The 16240-nt window shown below is 61.4% G+C and overlaps 7 protein-coding genes across 7 annotated transcripts; 4 read left to right on the forward strand and 3 right to left on the reverse strand.

Moving 5' to 3' along the window:
• Positions 1-557: 557 nt before the first annotated feature.
• Positions 558-3830, reverse strand: BROUX77_005601 (uncharacterized protein; the record flags this gene model as incomplete). The annotated part of the gene is made up of 1 exon (XM_073750493.1): positions 558-3830. One exon carries the CDS (start codon positions 3828-3830, stop codon positions 558-560), a length of 3273 nt encoding a protein of 1090 aa, XP_073604487.1.
• Positions 3831-4711: 881 nt separating this feature from the next.
• BROUX77_005602 (uncharacterized protein) lies at positions 4712-6846 on the forward strand (the record flags this gene model as incomplete). Its single annotated transcript, XM_073750494.1, has 2 exons — positions 4712-6082; positions 6160-6846. The coding sequence occupies 2 exons, from the start codon at positions 4712-4714 to the stop codon at positions 6844-6846; spliced, it is 2058 nt and encodes a 685-aa protein (XP_073604488.1).
• Positions 6847-7087: 241 nt separating this feature from the next.
• BROUX77_005603 (uncharacterized protein) lies at positions 7088-8074 on the reverse strand (the record flags this gene model as incomplete). The annotated part of the gene is made up of 1 exon (XM_073750495.1): positions 7088-8074. One exon carries the CDS (start codon positions 8072-8074, stop codon positions 7088-7090), a length of 987 nt encoding a protein of 328 aa, XP_073604489.1.
• Positions 8075-8622: 548 nt separating this feature from the next.
• Positions 8623-10899, forward strand: BROUX77_005604 (uncharacterized protein; the record flags this gene model as incomplete). Its single annotated transcript, XM_073750496.1, has 1 exon — positions 8623-10899. The coding sequence occupies one exon, from the start codon at positions 8623-8625 to the stop codon at positions 10897-10899; it is 2277 nt and encodes a 758-aa protein (XP_073604490.1).
• A 389-nt stretch (positions 10900-11288) lies between these two features.
• BROUX77_005605 (uncharacterized protein) lies at positions 11289-12759 on the forward strand (the record flags this gene model as incomplete). Its single annotated transcript, XM_073750497.1, has 2 exons — positions 11289-11338; positions 11406-12759. 2 exons carry the CDS (start codon positions 11289-11291, stop codon positions 12757-12759), a joined length of 1404 nt encoding a protein of 467 aa, XP_073604491.1.
• Positions 12760-12953: 194 nt separating this feature from the next.
• Positions 12954-14501, reverse strand: BROUX77_005606 (uncharacterized protein; the record flags this gene model as incomplete). Its single annotated transcript, XM_073750498.1, has 2 exons — positions 12954-13744; positions 13802-14501. The coding sequence occupies 2 exons, from the start codon at positions 14499-14501 to the stop codon at positions 12954-12956; spliced, it is 1491 nt and encodes a 496-aa protein (XP_073604492.1).
• A 196-nt stretch (positions 14502-14697) lies between these two features.
• BROUX77_005607 (uncharacterized protein) lies at positions 14698-16160 on the forward strand (the record flags this gene model as incomplete). The annotated part of the gene is made up of 3 exons (XM_073750500.1): positions 14698-14807; positions 14884-15929; positions 15991-16160. The coding sequence occupies 3 exons, from the start codon at positions 14698-14700 to the stop codon at positions 16158-16160; spliced, it is 1326 nt and encodes a 441-aa protein (XP_073604493.1).
• Between the last annotated feature and the right edge of the window lie 80 nt (positions 16161-16240).

The following is a 16240-nucleotide window of genomic DNA, read 5'->3' on the forward strand; positions in this document are numbered from 1 at the left end:
CAACTATAACAACAGCAGCAGGAACAGCAACAACCACAACAACAACAGTGACCTAGAACCTCGATAATGTCGTGTTTGCCCTGAATAACCCCTCCCCTCCTCCTCCCCTCCTTCTCCACGTCTTTATAGACACCAGCGGTGCTGCCCCTTTGGGCAGCAGGGGCTCTTGTTCTTTTTCATGAATGGGTCCTTAACGGAACGTTGGAATAGTAAGTCCGATACTAAAGTCCAAGCATTCTCCGTCAACCTTTTTTTTTTTGGTTGGTGTGGATGCTTGGAAAGAGAACTTTGGCTACATTACATTACATTACACTATATTGCTGTGAACAAATGATGCACTCAATTGTTTGTATAACTAGTCGCATAAAGCACTTTTTCAATATATTTTTAATGGTGTAACTACTCTAGCATGAGAATGTAGATTACTTTGAACTTGTGAGGTTTTTCGGTCCTGATTACATTTCATATGTGACCTCGACTTGTCGTGAATATACGGTACTCTCCAAGCCATCCATCGCCAGATGCACTTGCCCACGTCACACACTCCCCCCGGAAACTCAATGCGCGTGGATACTCTCCAGCAGACTGAGAAAATTCTTATCCTGCAACGACACCAACGACACCGGCTCAAGCAGCGCCTCTGCCGGCACCACACCACTGCTCCGCACGCTCTGAATCAGCCGCCACGCGCGGCGGAACTCGTCGCGGATGCCCGAGATGCCGTGGTGCGTCACGGTGCGCGCGACGTTGTGGTCGATCTCGAACGGGTCTTCAATGGCAAAGAGGTAGCGGCAGCGGACTTCCTTGAGCGGAACGTCGGCCACGTCCGGGGTGGCTGCGGGGGGGTCGGCTGCTGTGGCTGTGGCTGTGGCTGTGGCTGTGGTACTGGTGCCGGCGGCAGCGGGCTCTGCGGCGTTGGCGTTGCCGACCATCAGCACCGTCTTAGCGCCGGTCCAGTTCTTGGCCTGCTTGGTGAGAATGCCGCCGTGGAAGGTGCGCAGGCTGAGCACCTCGCGGCCCCAGTCAAAGCCGCGGCGGGCGGGGATGGACAGCATGGGGCCGGACTGGGCAAAGTACTCAAAGAAGCCGCAGAGCAGGGTGCCGAGCGAGTCGGTGTTTGCGGTGATGGTGTTTTGCTCGCAGGCGGCAATCAGGGCTTCTTCGTCGCGCATGAAGCGCACGTCGTAGCCGTGGCACTCGACCTTGTCGGCGTACTCGGCGGGCGCGTAGGCCGACTTGGGTGGCGCGGATTTCTGCAGGTTCGGGCACACAAAGGGGTCGGCGATGTTGACGAGGAAGTGTAGCACCATCAGGGCGTAGCCGTAGCTGCTGAGCGAGCCGCGGTAGGGCGTGTTGATCTGCCGCGTCTTGGCCCAGCGCTTGACGAAGAGGACCATCTGGCGCACGCGCACATCGGTGTGCGAGTAGCACCGCAGGAGCGTCGAGTTTTGCAGGGCCAGGTGCGCGGAGAAGTTGACGTCGCATTGTGCGCCGACGCCCTCCTTGGGGAACTCGAGCTCGTCGCGGTATCGCTCGCGCGCCGGGGATAACAGGGCGGGGTCGCCAATGGCTTTGACTTTTTCAATCAGGCTCTTTTCCTCGGGTAGCATGGGGAGCGCATACTTGTACCAGGCACGAGCTCCGGCGGTCGGTAGCTTGGCGAGCGGGCGGCGCAGAATGGCCATGTATTCCAGCACGATTTTGTCCTGTTCTTCGGTATACACGCCCTTTTCATGTGCGATTTGGAAGTCGGAAGCGAGTTGCAAGGTCATCAGTCTCAGAGAAAGATCAGCAAGAGTAGGCGAATGCAAGGGACCCCCGATTTTGCTAAAGGCCTCGAGAGCCTCGCGGATTTCGGGCTTGTGCACGCCCTGCACGAAGTAGTAGAGGAAGAAGCGTGTCATCTGGTCAGAGGCATTGCCGCGGCTGGGCGAGAAGGAGCGGAAAATGCGGTTGGCGCGGTTGTAGTATTCCAACGGAGACTCGCTGGGTCGCTGTTCCATGCATGTGGCCTGGACAACCGGAAGCTGCTTGAACCGTGCCAGCGCGCTGTTGATGTGGCGTGCGTATGCAGAGGCTTCCTGAGCGCTAGAGATTTCCTGGCGCAGCAGGTGGCGAAGTTCCCGGGCTGCGGCCGAGCCGTCTGCCTCGTGGTTGGCGTCGAGGCCACTGGGTTTGGCATCCCAGCGTTGGAGATTCTCTACAGCCTCAATCTGGAAAACGGTGGTGGCAACGCTGTGGAAGGTTGAGGGCATTTTGATACTGAGGTTCTTTGCAGGGAGACTAGGCTCCATTTCTTCATCAGTGAATTGGTTGCTGGGTAGGGCCATGACCATGTTCTTGAGTTTATCGTCGCTCAGTCCTTGGATGAAGGCATAGCAGATTTTGTTAAGTGTGAGAACAGTGATGGGGTCCAGCCTATCAAAGGTGTTTTCTTCAAGATCAGGCATCTGCAACTGCAAAAGAAGCTTTTTGGCGGTTGTGAAGTAAGAAGACAGACTGTGGCCGGACTGTTGACTAAGTGAGATGCGTCCAGAAAGAAGCAATGGCTGCTGGGTGGTGTCGCCTTGAGCGCCGGTTTCAGCGGCGGGTGGGTTGGCGTTGGATAGCGTCGGCTTGTTTCCTGGCGATGGGGCGTTTGCTGTATTGGCTGGATTTGCTGGTACAGGAGGATCGTCGTCTTCATGGGACAGGCCTTTTTCCCAGCGCTCTCTTTCCTTTAACAACTGTTCAAACAATTCCGACGAGGGCTTTTCACACAGCTTGATGATGGGAACACGCGTGCGGCTAAGGAGGCGAGCGCCGTATCCCAAGTCAAGGAAGGCCTTTTCGATCAGCCGCGGAATGGGCGACGACCGGCTATCAGGCTGCTGTTTTGAGTGTGGTGTGACCAAGCCCAGGTCCATGTCGGAGCCCTTGGTGGCAAAGCCCGAGGCAATGCTTCCGAAACACCGCAGCTGCACGGATTCAGGAGGAAAGTCTTGGTTGTTGTTGACCTCCTTTTCAAAGTTGGTGACGGCCTCGCGACAGGCGATTTCAAGGGTTGCGCGGAACTGGTTCTTGGAAGCGAGTTCATCCGCGCTAATTTCGCAGTCCTGGAGAGCTTCGCTGCTGAGCTTGTCAAGGTAAGCAAAGCATTTGTCCATTTGCGGACGAGACTGCTGTGAAGGCGCTGCCCAGCTTTGGCTGCTCTGGTGGTGCTGGCGAGGACTGTGGTCATAGTGCAGAGAGGAGGCTTGGTGGTGGAAGTCTCCTGCTGAGCCATAAGGGCGATGGCCTTGGGGGTGGTGGTTGGCGTGTTGATACTGTTGGTGATGGTTGTGGGTATTTTGGGGGTATCCGCCGCGGTTGTAGTGGTGGTTGTTGTGGTGGTTCTGGTAGTTCTGAGGATGTTGATGGTGGCTCTGGTGGTTCTGGTAGTTCTGGGGATGCTGGTGGTGATTGCGGTGGTTCTGTGGGTGGTTCCAGGGCTGGTGGCCGCCGTTGAATCCCTGCGAATGTTGGTGGTGATGGGGCGGGCCGCCATGGGCGGGATTCTGGCGCCACGGCTGGCCACGCCCTTGATCCGGCATGTGGCGGTGGTGAGGCTGGGGTTGCGGTGGAGGAAGAGCCGTGTCCTGCGCACGAGGGTCTACAGGAATGACAAACTGGGAGCTCATGTTCCGGCGCTGGGCCTGGTTCAAGCGCCTCCGGCCGGTCTTGGGCGAGCCCGGAGCTCCAAGGTTGGAAGCGGGCGGATTCTGGATGGCCAGGTTCTGCATGTGGCTGCCAAGCTGGTCCACGGCAGACTGGTGGACTGGGCGGCTGGCCATGTGGCTTGGAGAGCTCATGGCAGCTAGATGACGGCAGAGACAGAGACGGTGATCCTAGGCGGTTGTGAGCTAGCTGGACGGCAAGATACACGGAATTTGGGAGGACTTACGAAGGACGACGACGCAGCTGGAAGCTCCAGAGACGCAGAATGAGGCGACGGAGGGAAGCGGGAGATGGTGGTGAGATTTGGTGATGGGCGAGAAAGAGAAGGTCAGAGGTGGTGGTGGGTTGAAGTTTGGGTTGCACCTTGTACCGGGGTACAAGTCGCACAAGGTTTCGGCTGTGGCAACCTGGGCGCAAAATGCCAAAAAGACAGGGCGCCGCTTGCAAAAAAACGGCAGCCAGCGTGAAAACAGCGGATGAAAAGCCTGCGGGCAGGTCCGTTTGCAGGTACCCTGTACTTGGCCCCGGATCTTTGTGTAGGCAGGTGTCACCAGCTGGTGTCAGGTGTCAGTCTGCTGTCTCCACTGTTCTTCTTCTTCTGGCCTGGCTCTGGACACAAGCCGAACGATCAGCGCCGCAGCCTCGCTTTCTTCCAAGCTCCCACACTGCATTTCTTGCTTCTTGTTGCCCGCGATTATCGGCGACCATCGGTGATTCTCCCGCCCGCACTTGCTCTCGCTCTCCCACGCGCCCGCCGGTCCACCATCTCGAGACTCCCGCCCGCTCTGCTCTTCCTCGTCACCGCCGCCACCGCCTCCGTCTTTGTGTTTATTCCTACAGCGACATGCCTTCATCGAGTCTTATTTAATATCCATACACAGTTCCGCCGTTCCTTTTTTTCTTTAGTGCCACGCCGTCCCAGAGCGCGGCTCTCCGCCCGTATCCATTACCCGCCAGCTAGTCGCTGCCCCGAATCACGCGCCGTCTCGTCTCCCCGAACCTCTCACCACCCATCATGAGCGCTCCTCCGCCTTCCGGCCCCCCTCTGCCAGCCGACGCCACCGCTGCCCCGAATGGCACAGCCAACGCCAGCCAGCCGCTCCCGGCGCGGCGCCCCCCGCCAAAAGGCCTCCGGCCACCGAGGCGCCGCCCGGCAGACCCCATGGTCGCCCGCAAGCGCACCAATGTCGCCAAGCAAATCGGCTTCCGCAAAATGGCCGACTCGACGAGCATGGATCGCTTCCCGACGCAGTCTCTGCAAGACTTGCAGCAACGCCGCGAACAGTACGGCGGCTGGTCCGAGCCTCCGCCCAACGTTGCCTATGCAGACTACCCCGTCGTCACCACCAAGCGAGAGCTGCGGGAACACATGCGCGTCCATGCCATGCGCTTCATAAAGTCCAAGGGCGGCGACAGCTCGACCGTCATTGACCCAACCAACCAGGCCGACTTTACTCGCCCCGTCACCCTCCACCGCCGCGACCCCCGTCAGCCCCCTCCTGGCCGCGCGCCCCCCAAAGAGCCTACGCCCGAACCCGTGCCCGTCGATGAAAAGGAGGCCGAGCGCCTGGCCCAGCTCAAGGCCGAGAAAGAAGCACAACGCGCCATCGACCAAGCCAAGATTGCGCCCGGTGTCAAAGAGCAAAAACAGCCCAAGCAAAAGCCCAAGGAGGAAAAGATTAATCTGAACCGCATGCCCACCACGGCCAAGGGCAAGAAACAGTCCGACATCCGATACGAGGAGGCGCTCCCCTGGCATCTCGAGGATGCCGATGGCAAAAACGTGTGGGTGGGTTCGTACGAGAGCGCGCTCTCGGAAAACAACGTTGCTCTCTTGATTGACGGCAACAAGTTCCGCATGATTCCCATTGAAAAATGGTACAAGTTCACGGCAAAGCCGCCGTTTGTGCCCATCACGGCGGACCAGGCCGAGGACATGCTGCGGAAGCAGATTCCCGTGACGCGCTGGCTCCGGAAAAAGGAGGAAGAAAAAGCAGAGGGCCAGAAGCGCATGCAGGAGTTCCGTGCAGCCAGTGGGCCTGCCAAGCGCCGCCGTCCGGGCCAGGAGTCGCGCGACTACGACGAGGTTGACATGGACCCCGGCGATGAGTTCCAGGACGACGACGAGACGGGCGGCGGCTTTGACTTTGAGGATGAAGACGTCAAGATTTCAAACGAGCGCATCCGCAAGAACCAGCTGGGCGCCAATCTCTTTGGTGACGGTGACGAAAAGGACGTCGACGACAAGGAGTCCGCGCAGGTGCGCGATGAGCGCATCAAGCGTGAGCAAGGCCGCAAGCTCAAAAAGAAGTTTTTGAAGCGCGCCAACGAAAACGCCATTGAGTCGGACGATTCTGATAGCGATCCTTTCCTGGCCCAAGCCTCGGTAAGTCGCAGTGCTTGCAGCACAGCCGGTAGTGTCTTTGATTTTGCTAACATGTGTTTCTGCCGTGCGCCGTGTAGTCCGATGACGAAGACTCGGACGAGGAGGACGAGAACAAGGACGAGGACAAGGACAAGGAAAAGACCGATGACGCCGAAGAGGACAAGGACAAGGCCGACAAGGACGCCGAAAAGGAAACGCCCAACAGCAAAAAGAACCAGCTGGACCCTCTGAAGAAAAAGAGTCTCAAGCGCGCCGGATCGCCGGGCGCCTCAGAGTCGAGCGGCAACGAATCGTCGCGCAAGAAGACCAAGATCAAGAAGATCAATGCTGCTGTTGCTGCCGGCCAGAGCAGAGCCTCGACGCCGCTAGCGTCCGGCCAGCGCCGCAAGGTTGGCGGCGCGGCCAATCTCAGCGACGACGGCGAGGCCACGGCCGGCGAAATGTCCGACAGCCATCCGCGCAAGAAGATCCGCATTATTGGTACCAAGCCGTCGGCGTCGGCTGCCGCCTCGGCTGCCGCCTCGCGCGCCGGCAGCCCCGTGCCCCCAGCCGCCGCCGCTGCCGCCGGCGGGCCGATCCAGGCGCACGAGATTGTGGCGGCGCTGCCCGACCTGCCGGACGGCATCACGATTCTCAACCTGTTCAAGTCGTTTGACGACCGTGTAGGCGATCGGCCCGGGCTCATGTCCAAGTCTGACTGGCTCAAGCTAGTTAGAGAAAACTCTCAGTATGGCCAGGATAAGCTCTTGCGGCGCAAGGAGTAAGTAGACGCGGCTGTAGGGAGTTTTGCCGGGTGGGATCAGGCTATAGAGCGGGGAGGTAGAGGAGAACGGGGTCAGGGTCTGTCTGTCTCTCTGTACATTTGTAGTTGACTACACATAACTTGAAGAGGTTTTTTTTTTTTTAGGTTCTTCACTCTAAAGTATTCTTTTGAACAATAACACAACAAACTGCCCCCCAGACCAGACCAGACTAAACCAAATCAAATCAACCCCCTGGCACCTCTCACTCATCCATCTGCCATGAATATTCGAGTCCTCGGTTGCGTTCCCTGCGATTCAACGCCTTGAACCGCTCGGCTTCAAAGCCATTCCCCCTGTCCACGCCGTCCCATCTGTAGCCCGGCTTGATGCCGTATCGATTTGGCGGCGCAGCGCCGGCGTAGGCCGGTCTTCCCTTTGCGGCGCCGCTCTTGCTCGCCGTCTCCTTCTTGGGCTGCATGAACTGCATCATGGGGTCGTTCCAGCGCTGCTGCTCCTTGAGCTCCCTGTTGAGCTCGGCGTCGTCGGCATGGCGCGCAACGCCCATCAGTGCCGCGTCCTCGAGCCGCTCCTGCTTGCGCCGCGCCTCGTCGCGCTGCACGTCACCGCGGAGCGCCTGTTTCTCGCGGCGCTCTTTCTCGTCCGCCTCTTCGGCCGCCTTGCGCGCCGCCGCGCGCCGCATCGACACGTCTATGCGCCGGCCTGTCGCGTCGCGGTACACGGTCTCAGACTCGGTGGCGCCCGCGCTGGCCCGCTCGAACTCGGCGCGCTCCTCGCGCTGCCGCTTCTTGAGCTGCGCTGAGATGGCGGCGGCGCTCTGCAGGCCCGCGTGCGTCCCGTCGCTCATCTTGACGACGCCGGCGCCGCTGCCATCTACAACGGGTATCTCGTCGTCGTCTTGCTGCGCGGCGCGCGTCTCGGCGGCGGCAGAGGCCAGGATGGCGTCGGCGGCGGCGGCGGAGGCAGAGCCCGGGGTCTGGCCGCCGCCCGACAGGGCTTTCCAGCCAGACTGCTTCTTCTTGCGGAACTCGGCCGACGTGCCGGCTACAGCTGCGGAGGTGTTGTCGTCGTCATCGTTGGCGCCGCGCGCTTGGCCCCAGCTGGAGTCGTCGTCTTCGGTGATCAGCAAGCCGGCGGGGCCCTTGGCGCTCTTTTTCTTCTTGGACTTTTTGGACGGGGCGGGATCGGCGACAAGATAGTGCGTGGCAAGGTAGTTGGAAAGATCGGACATGGCTGGGAAGAGCGGCAAAAGCGGCGAGCAGGGCAGTGGGCGCAGGGTAAAATCGGCTCCGTGGTGGAGGCTGTGGCCAAAGTCGAGGTTGTCTTGAGCTGTAGAAACAGGCCATGCATCTAAGCCATATACGCACAAACTGGGCTATATGCATTAGGGTTAAGTACACACCCAACCCTACCTCAACTAACCCTGCGAACCAATCTAGCCTCAGTTGCACGAAGCTTGTCCGTGAGATCGAACCGCCGCCCGCCTTGCCGCTCCAGATTTCCACCTCTGCCGCTGTATTTTTTCATCTGCTGTGGCAATTTGCTTTTCTCTCTTGTGGCTTGTGCCTTGTTGTCTTGCATTTCTTGACAGCCTCCCCGCCAGCCTCCGACCGATTGATCCCTTGAACGCCCTCTCTTCTCTTCCCGGTCTCAGCTCGGCCCGCTGCGACAGGCCGGCCCATCTACCCCGAGCTTCTTGACGTGGCCTGGCTCCCCGGCCGCTCATCCCCGCCCCCCGCACGCCCGAAACCTGCAGACTGCCGGCGCCGAATCCACAGAATGGACCCCGTCGATGGCCTTGCGTCGCCGCCAAAAGCCGCGTCGCCCCAATCGCCCCTCTTGACATCCTCGACCCCGCAACCGCGGCCGCAGCGAGTGTCCTCGCCGCTCGACTTCACATCCCTGCCGGCCGATTTGCCGTTGCGGCCGTCGCGAAAGTCGCTCACAGCCTCGCTCTACGCCTCCACACTGTCGCCGCCCGGGTCCCGGTCCATATCGCCGGCGCGCCAGGGCTCACCGGGCCTGGGCGCCTCCATCTTTGACACAAGCAGGGTCCGCGGGCTGGCTGACGGCGGCGCTGACGGCGGCGCGGCCGAGAGCCCCAGCGATCCGCTGAACCTGATACTGCAGGCGTTTGTGCCCCATGTGGCTGTCTATGCTTCGCCGGACACGGAAGAGCTCCTGCACCGAAAGGGCTTCGAGAATGGGCTGTGGGAGCTCATCCGGCCGTTTGGCGAGCAGATCCCCGGCAAAGTGGCGGTGCGGGATAGCCATGGCGGCTCGCAGGCGTACGAAAACTTCTCGGTTCGCTTCACGCGCTTCGGCCACGACCTCGAGACGCCGCTGCCGCCCGTGGCGTCCTCGAGAGTCAGCAGCCAGCGCCGCGTCTCGAACCCCGCCGAAGCGGCCGCCAAGCAGGACCAGGACGACCTGGCTCAGATTGAGGCTGTTGTGCAGCAGCATCTGGAGTTCGCCGAAGACTCCTTTCGGACCGGCCCAAAGCCGGAGCTCTTGCCCCAACACGTCGACACCCCGTCGCCATATTACGCGCTCTATCTGCGCCGCCTGCTGTCGCACATGAAAATGACGGCCCACGAGACTTTTGCGCACCCCGTGGCGTGCGTCATAGCGATAAGCTCCCAGAACCAGTCGCCCATCGAGGAGCTGCGGACCTTGTACCAAAAGACGAGCCAGGGCGACGACAAGCTGCCGGAATGGATCGACAGCGACTACCTGCGGTACTATGTCCTCGTGCACGACGAGGAGAACGACAGCCTCGAGCGGTCCATGGGCCTGTTTGAGCAGATGAAGCGCCATCTCGGCCTGCACTGCCACCTCCTGCGCATCCGGACGGCCCAGACCATACACCCCGACGACACCAATGTGCCCATGCCGCGAACCGAGTGGCTGACAGCCGCCGAGGAGCTTGCCGACATGCAGCAAAACGCGACCGCCGGCGACGTCGACGAGCCGACGCGGTACATCTCCGATGTCGACACCAGCGTCATCCGCACGTTTGTCCGCGAAATGGTCACGCAGTCGATAATACCCACTATGGAGCGCCACGTGATGCTGTGGAACGAGCAGGTGGCGTCGCGGCGGCGAGGAATCACCGGGCGCTTCATTACGCTCTCCAAGAAGTGGCCGTTTGGCGGAGCGTCTTCCAAGTCGTCGTTGGCGGGAACTGCCGGCCAGACGACCAGCTACGATTCCACGGGATACTACACAACGGATGCGTCCGAGGCCATTCTGAGGAAGCTGGCCGACTACGCTTTTATGCTGAGGGACTGGAAGCTAGCCCACTCGACCTACGATATTCTGCGCACAGATTTCAACGAGGCCAAGGCCTGGAAACACTACGCCGCCGCAAACGAAATGGCCGCCTTCAGCCTGCTCCTCATGCCGCAGAGCCTGTCGTCAAAATCGCGGACCGACATGGTCGACCAGATGCTCGAAGCCGCTTTTTACTCGTACCACACGCGCTGCAACGCGGCGTTTGGCGCCATCCGCGCCCTGATACTCGGCATGGAGCTTCTGCGCCCGCGCGGCGGCAGCAGCGTCGACGACGCCGTGCGCTGGGGCATCAAGCTGCTCGACTCGCAGCTCCTTGACAAGCACGCCGAGGCCCTTGTCAGCGAGCGCCTGGCCATCTGCTACGCCTCGCGCACCGGCGTCGGCCGCGGCGCCTGGGGCAGCCGGCACCGCAAGTCGGCCCTGTGGAACTTTGTCTCGGCCGAGCGCTGGGCCGCGCTGGACAAGCCGCTGCAGGCCTGGCGCTGTCTCGAGGCCGCCAACGCTGTCTACGCGGCGAGTCCCGGCCAGGGCGCCAGCCAGGGCTCGGGCCAGGGCTTTGCCCAGTTCAAGTGGGCGCGCGAGAACCTGCGCAGCCTCGAGAAGCATCTGCGCGACGCCCTGGGCACGGCCGCCGACGGACCGGGGCGCGGCTGCATCGGCGCTGGTGGCGCGGACCAAGTCGAGGAGAAGCCTGAGATGCTGGACACGGCGCCGGTGGCGGCGCATCTTGCCGAGGGACCGGTGGCTGCTGACGCCGAGTAGCGACGTTTGCAGGGCAGAAGGGGCGGGCGGCGGCGGCGGCGGCTACATAGAACGGCAGGCCGGAGACGCTAGTTATGGTATTCAATAGACGAGATAATGTTATAGACCATGTACCAACCGAATTCATTTCTACGCAGCGAAAGAAAGCTGAAGCCGTGGGCGCTGTAAGACACACACACCGATACATGCATACTATGCTGCTTATGGCACTGTCTCTGTTAGATGCATATCACCATCTCGCTTTCACATGATGAAGATGTCTTGGAACTTTGAACTCGACAGCTTCACAGCGCCCATCATCCGCCAGCCTCGCGCTCTGCTCTGCGATACTTTGCCCGTCTAACAATCAAATCCAACGTCTCTCCTTTCCCAGCCATCGACACGATACAATGGGCGACCTCGGAGCGTTCCTGACGGCCCATGACCCCAACTTTCGAAGGCATGTGAGCAAACCCAGCGATCAAGATATCCGTGAAGGCCCAGTCCAGCTAACCGCCCGCCACCAGCGTCCGCATCCCCGCGCTCTATTCCGACTTCCGCGAGCAGCGGCTCAAGGCGCCGCAGTCGTACCAGGAAAAAGTCGATGCGTGGAGGCTCGCGCTGTGCAAGATCGCGTGGGACGGGCCGTCGCCGACCAGCGCCGAGCGCAACCGCCTGTCGGTCCACGTGAACGGTGGTCTGCTGCAGCGGCTCAAGACGCAGCGCTTCGGCAGCCCGCAGGCGCTGGGCACCGTGGTGCGCGAGTGCCTGGCCGCCAAGCACGCGTACCGCCTGGCCGACTTCCTGCAGGCTAAGCAGAGCATCTACGCCTCCAGCCTGGCGCGGCTGCCGTGGGCCGCGCTGTCGTGGGCGTGCAGCCAGGTGTGGCCGGCGGCGGGCGCGGGGTCCGCCGGCGAGGACCAGCTGGAGACTGGCCAGTTTGTGCTCGTGGCCAACGTGGCCGCGGCCTTCCAGGCGCTCAGCGACAGCGTGGTCGGGCTTTCGTCCAAGGCCGAGCGCACGTTTACAAAGGACAAGTTCGTCCGCCGCTTTGCGACGGAGCTGGTTGCCGGGGGCCCGCTGTCGGCGTCGGACATGGACGTTCTCCTGGTGTTTGCGTCTCGTGACAACAGCCTGCTTGCCTACGACGGCCAGACGGTGCGCGTCCGCTCGGCCGAAGACGACTCGCCGTCTGTGAGCGAGGAGGACGCGTCGATTGCCTCGCTCAAGAGCCTGATTGACGATCTGCAGGACCAGGTCGACCTGATGAGCAGGCGCGTCGAGACGCTGGCAGCCCAGGCCAAAGACGCCGTCGTTAAGAAGAACCGCGTCACGGCGCTGGCGGCGCTCAAGTCGAAAAGACTCACAGAGTCCGCGCTCGAGACCCGCTACGCCACGCTCCACCAGCTCGAGGCCGTCATGGTCAAGCTCGAGCAGGCGGCCGACAACGTGCAGATGGTCAAGAACATGGCGTCGGCCACGGCCGCGCTGCAGAGCCTGCACGCGCAGACCGGCGGCGCCACGCGCGTCGACGATGTCGTCCAGGGCCTGCGCGAGTCCATGGCCGACGTCGACGAGGTCGGCGCCGTGCTGGCCGACGCTGCGCCCGCGAGCGCCGCCGTCGACGAGGACGAGCTGGACGCCGAGCTGCTCGCCCTCGAGGCCGACGAGTCCGCCAAGGCTGCTGCCGACGAGGAGCGCGCGACGGCCTCGGCAAGGGAAAAGGTCCGCCAGGACCTCGAGATGGCCCGCCAGGCGGTCGAGCTCGGCAAGTTGCTGGACACCGTCTCGGTACCGGCGGACGCACCGGCGGCAGAAACTACTGCCGATGCGACCGAGGCGCTGGCGCGCATGTCGCTGGAGGAGAAGCAGACGGCTTGATCTGGAGGAGAGAGGCATGGAGAATACGAGCATATGGAGTTACGACGGAGTGGTCTGCTGATTTGTCTTCATGTTTGGCCCTTATTTTATTCTGTTTTTTTTTTTATAATAATACATGGCACACACATGCACACACAGGTTTACAGTCACAAAGAGCTCCCCTTTGAAGAAAAGAAAAAAAAAAAACAAAAAAGCTATGGATCTGAAAGTTGGCTCGACGATGGCACTATGTACTCCTCGGCAAAGCTGTTGTTGGGAAGTGGCGCCGGTAGTAAGCCTGCGCCCTGCGGCGCGTCTGTCCCGGCCTGCTGCTCGGCAACAAACACGACCTCGGGCGTCTCGGCCCGGCCCGGCGGCTCAGCAGTTGGCTCCGGGGCCGGGGCCGACGCCGGCGCTGCAGCCGATGACGTCGGCGCAGCATCATCGCCCTGCGTACCCTTGGCGTGGGCGCGCGATTTCCGCGCATTGGCAATCAAGTCCTTGAACGACATTTCGTGCTTGACGGCCCACGACGACGTGTCAAAGTCCTTTTCCTTGATGTTGACGGGGGCCGCGGCGCCGCGCAGGGCCATGGCCGGCTTGGGATTCGCAATGACGCGCTCCCACTGGTCGAGGTCGCGCATCAGGTCCTGCTTGCGCTTGGGGCGGGCGGCGTCGCAGTTGGCGTTCCACAGCGTGGTCCACTCGCGGTGGCGGCTGATTTGCAGGGCGCGCGAGCCCTGGGCCGAGAGGCCGAGGTCAGCGAGCTTGCGGCGCAGCGCGGCGTCCTTGAGCATCGAGTAGTTGAGCACGGGCAGGCGCTCGGGCGCCGGCTTGGATTGTGGTTGGAGGCGCTGGAACGGGTTGGCTTTTGGTGGTGCGGCGGCGGCGGTGGCGGTGGATTTCGGCGGGGGTGAGGCGCTGGTGCCGCACGTGTTGAGGTGGGTGAAGACTTGTGCTTCCTTCATGCGCTTGTTGCAGATGGGACATGAGACGAGGCCGTCTTCTGGAGCGGTGTCAGTCTGGGCCTAGCCGTGCGGGAGCGGGAGCGGGAGAGGCATACCTGGAACTGCTTCGTAGTCGGCGTCAGGCCCAGCGGTCCGCAGCGGATCTGGAATGACGTCGTCGTCTATCGCCGCAGAGACTGGCGCGTACGACACGGGCTGTGTAGACGAGCGAATGCGCTTACTCCGGCGGGTGGACTCGGCCGGTGAGCTTGTGGCGGTAGCCTGTGAATGGGAGCGTTTTGACGCAGGCGACGGCGGGTTCGGCGCCACAGGCTGCGGTGGCGGCGGCGGCAGGGCCTTCTTCTCCTTGCAGAACTGCATCAGCGGCAGCCGCGCGCGGGTAAAGGCGTCGACCGTGTCCTCGAGCACCGGGCACTTGCGCAGCTTCATCTCCTGGTCGGGCGCCGAGCACAGCGGGCACTTGCTCGTGTCGCGCAGCACGCGGCGGATGCACAGCGAGCAGAACGTGTGGCTGCACGACGTCAGCATCGGCGTCTTGTAAAAGTCTTTGCACACCTCGCAGCGCATGGCCGCCTCGACGGCGCCCAGCGCCGGCACGCACGTGCCGAGCCAGTCGGTGGCGTCGGGGATGTCGGGGAAGTCGGCGTCGGCCATGGCGGTTGGCGGTTGGCGGGGGTTCGGCGGCGGGGGGGATGCAGAGACGCAGCGGGCGGCGGCAGAAGACGGAAAAGAGCGGCGGGTGCCCAGGATGATGTCACAATGGGTCTCTACATGGACGCCGCCATCTCGGTCCATCGCCGCCTATTTGCTCCCTGCCAGGCTCAACGGGACGTCACGTGACTGCGCGTTGGATTCGCGTCGCGCTCAGCTGGCCCCACTTGCTGACCGCGATCTGACGCGACTAGGCCGCCAGGGCAAAAGCGACAGTAGGAGGCCTTCGCAGCATCTGGCTTCTTGTCTCGCCCCAAAAACGACATCGAGTTTAATCGTTATGGCTGATTACACAGAGTTTCTTGCCGCCCACATCCTCGCACAGGATGAAGTCGTCACCTATCGCACGCTGAGCAGAGCGCTCAAGGTGAATGTGCACGTGGCAAAGCAGTACGTCTAATCGTGATTGTGATATCACAGACCTCACCTCCAGGACCAATCGGACAGCTTGCTAAAACCATCATAGGATGCTTTACGATTTCCACGCTACGCAAAACGCCGCCAAGCCTGGCAGTATTGTGGCCACGTACGTCGTTTTCGGCAAGCTCAAGTCCGATGCGGAGGATGCGGCCCCGGAGCCCGAGTCCGCCGTGGCCTCCGAGCCCATCGAGACTCTGACGCTGTCAATGATAGCCCAAAGCCGGCTAGAAGAGACCTTGGCTTCGTATGAGTCCGTCAAATCCCTGCATATCTACAGCTTGGGCACGACGCTAGGAAACGACCTCCAGATGATTTCTGATGCGCCCAGGCTGTGCGAACCCGAGGCCAACCGCAACCCTATTGAGGACCTGAAACTTTACGGGAGCATTGTGAATTCGCACACTCGGCGCCGGTCGCGCCGGTCGCATCAGCCCATTCCCACAGTGCAACGTGAGGTAAAGCCCCAGGCCTCTACTGCCAAGCAAAACGCAAAACCGCTGGAGCCAGGAAAGTCCACGACCAAGCTTCCATTCGGAAAAGCCCCGCCCCAGGTTACAGAATCCACGGCGCAGCCTCCACCGGTGGAAGCAAAGGCGTCGTCTTCTTCCGGGTCCCAAAAGACACAGTCTGCCTCGTCCAAAAAGGCCCCCGGCAAGGCGGGCAACAGCATCATGCAGTCGTTTGCCAAAGCCGCCTCGCTGCCCGCCAAGCCCAAGGCCAAGGTCAAAGACGAGCCTGCCAGCGCCGACTCCAAGGAAGACACCGCCGTGCTCTCGGACGACGGCGAGGACGACGAGGCATCGCCCGACCCGGAACTCGCAGCCGAAGCCGAGGCAGCGCGCAAAGCCCGCGAGGCAAAGCAAAGTCAGCTGCGGCGCATGATGGACGAAGACGACGAGGAAGACGATGAGCCCAAGGAAGAAGAAGACGGAGACGTGTCCATGCACGAGGCGCCGTCCGGCGGAGACGAAGAGGCAGCGCCGGCGGAGCCCGAAAAGCTCGAGGTCGTGGCGACGACGGTCAATGGCCGGAAACGCGGGCGTCGCCAGGTCATGAAGAAGAAGCAAACAATGGATGCAAACGGATACTTTGGTGAGTTTCTTTTGTACACCGCCCAAGTCTCTGCAAACAACTAACACCCTTATAATCGCAGTCACAATCCAGGAAAAGGCATGGGAGTCGTTTTCCGAGGACGAAGAGCAGCCCCCGGCCAGCAAGCCCAAGACAACGGCCGCGCCGGCTAGTTCGGCTGCGGCGGGCAAGGCGAAGAAAGCCGCGCCCAAGGGCCAAGGAAACATCATGTCGTTTTTTCAGAAACGGTGATTTGTGTATGGCATATATTGGCTCATTATCTTCATACATCTCTATAGATTTGACTCCCCCCCGGCTATGCAGTAATGTCA

Source organism: Berkeleyomyces rouxiae, assembly GCF_048999995.1.
Source record: "Berkeleyomyces rouxiae strain 22BRR77 chromosome Unknown BrBRR77_ptg000005l, whole genome shotgun sequence".
NCBI lineage: Eukaryota > Fungi > Ascomycota > Sordariomycetes > Microascales > Ceratocystidaceae > Berkeleyomyces > Berkeleyomyces rouxiae.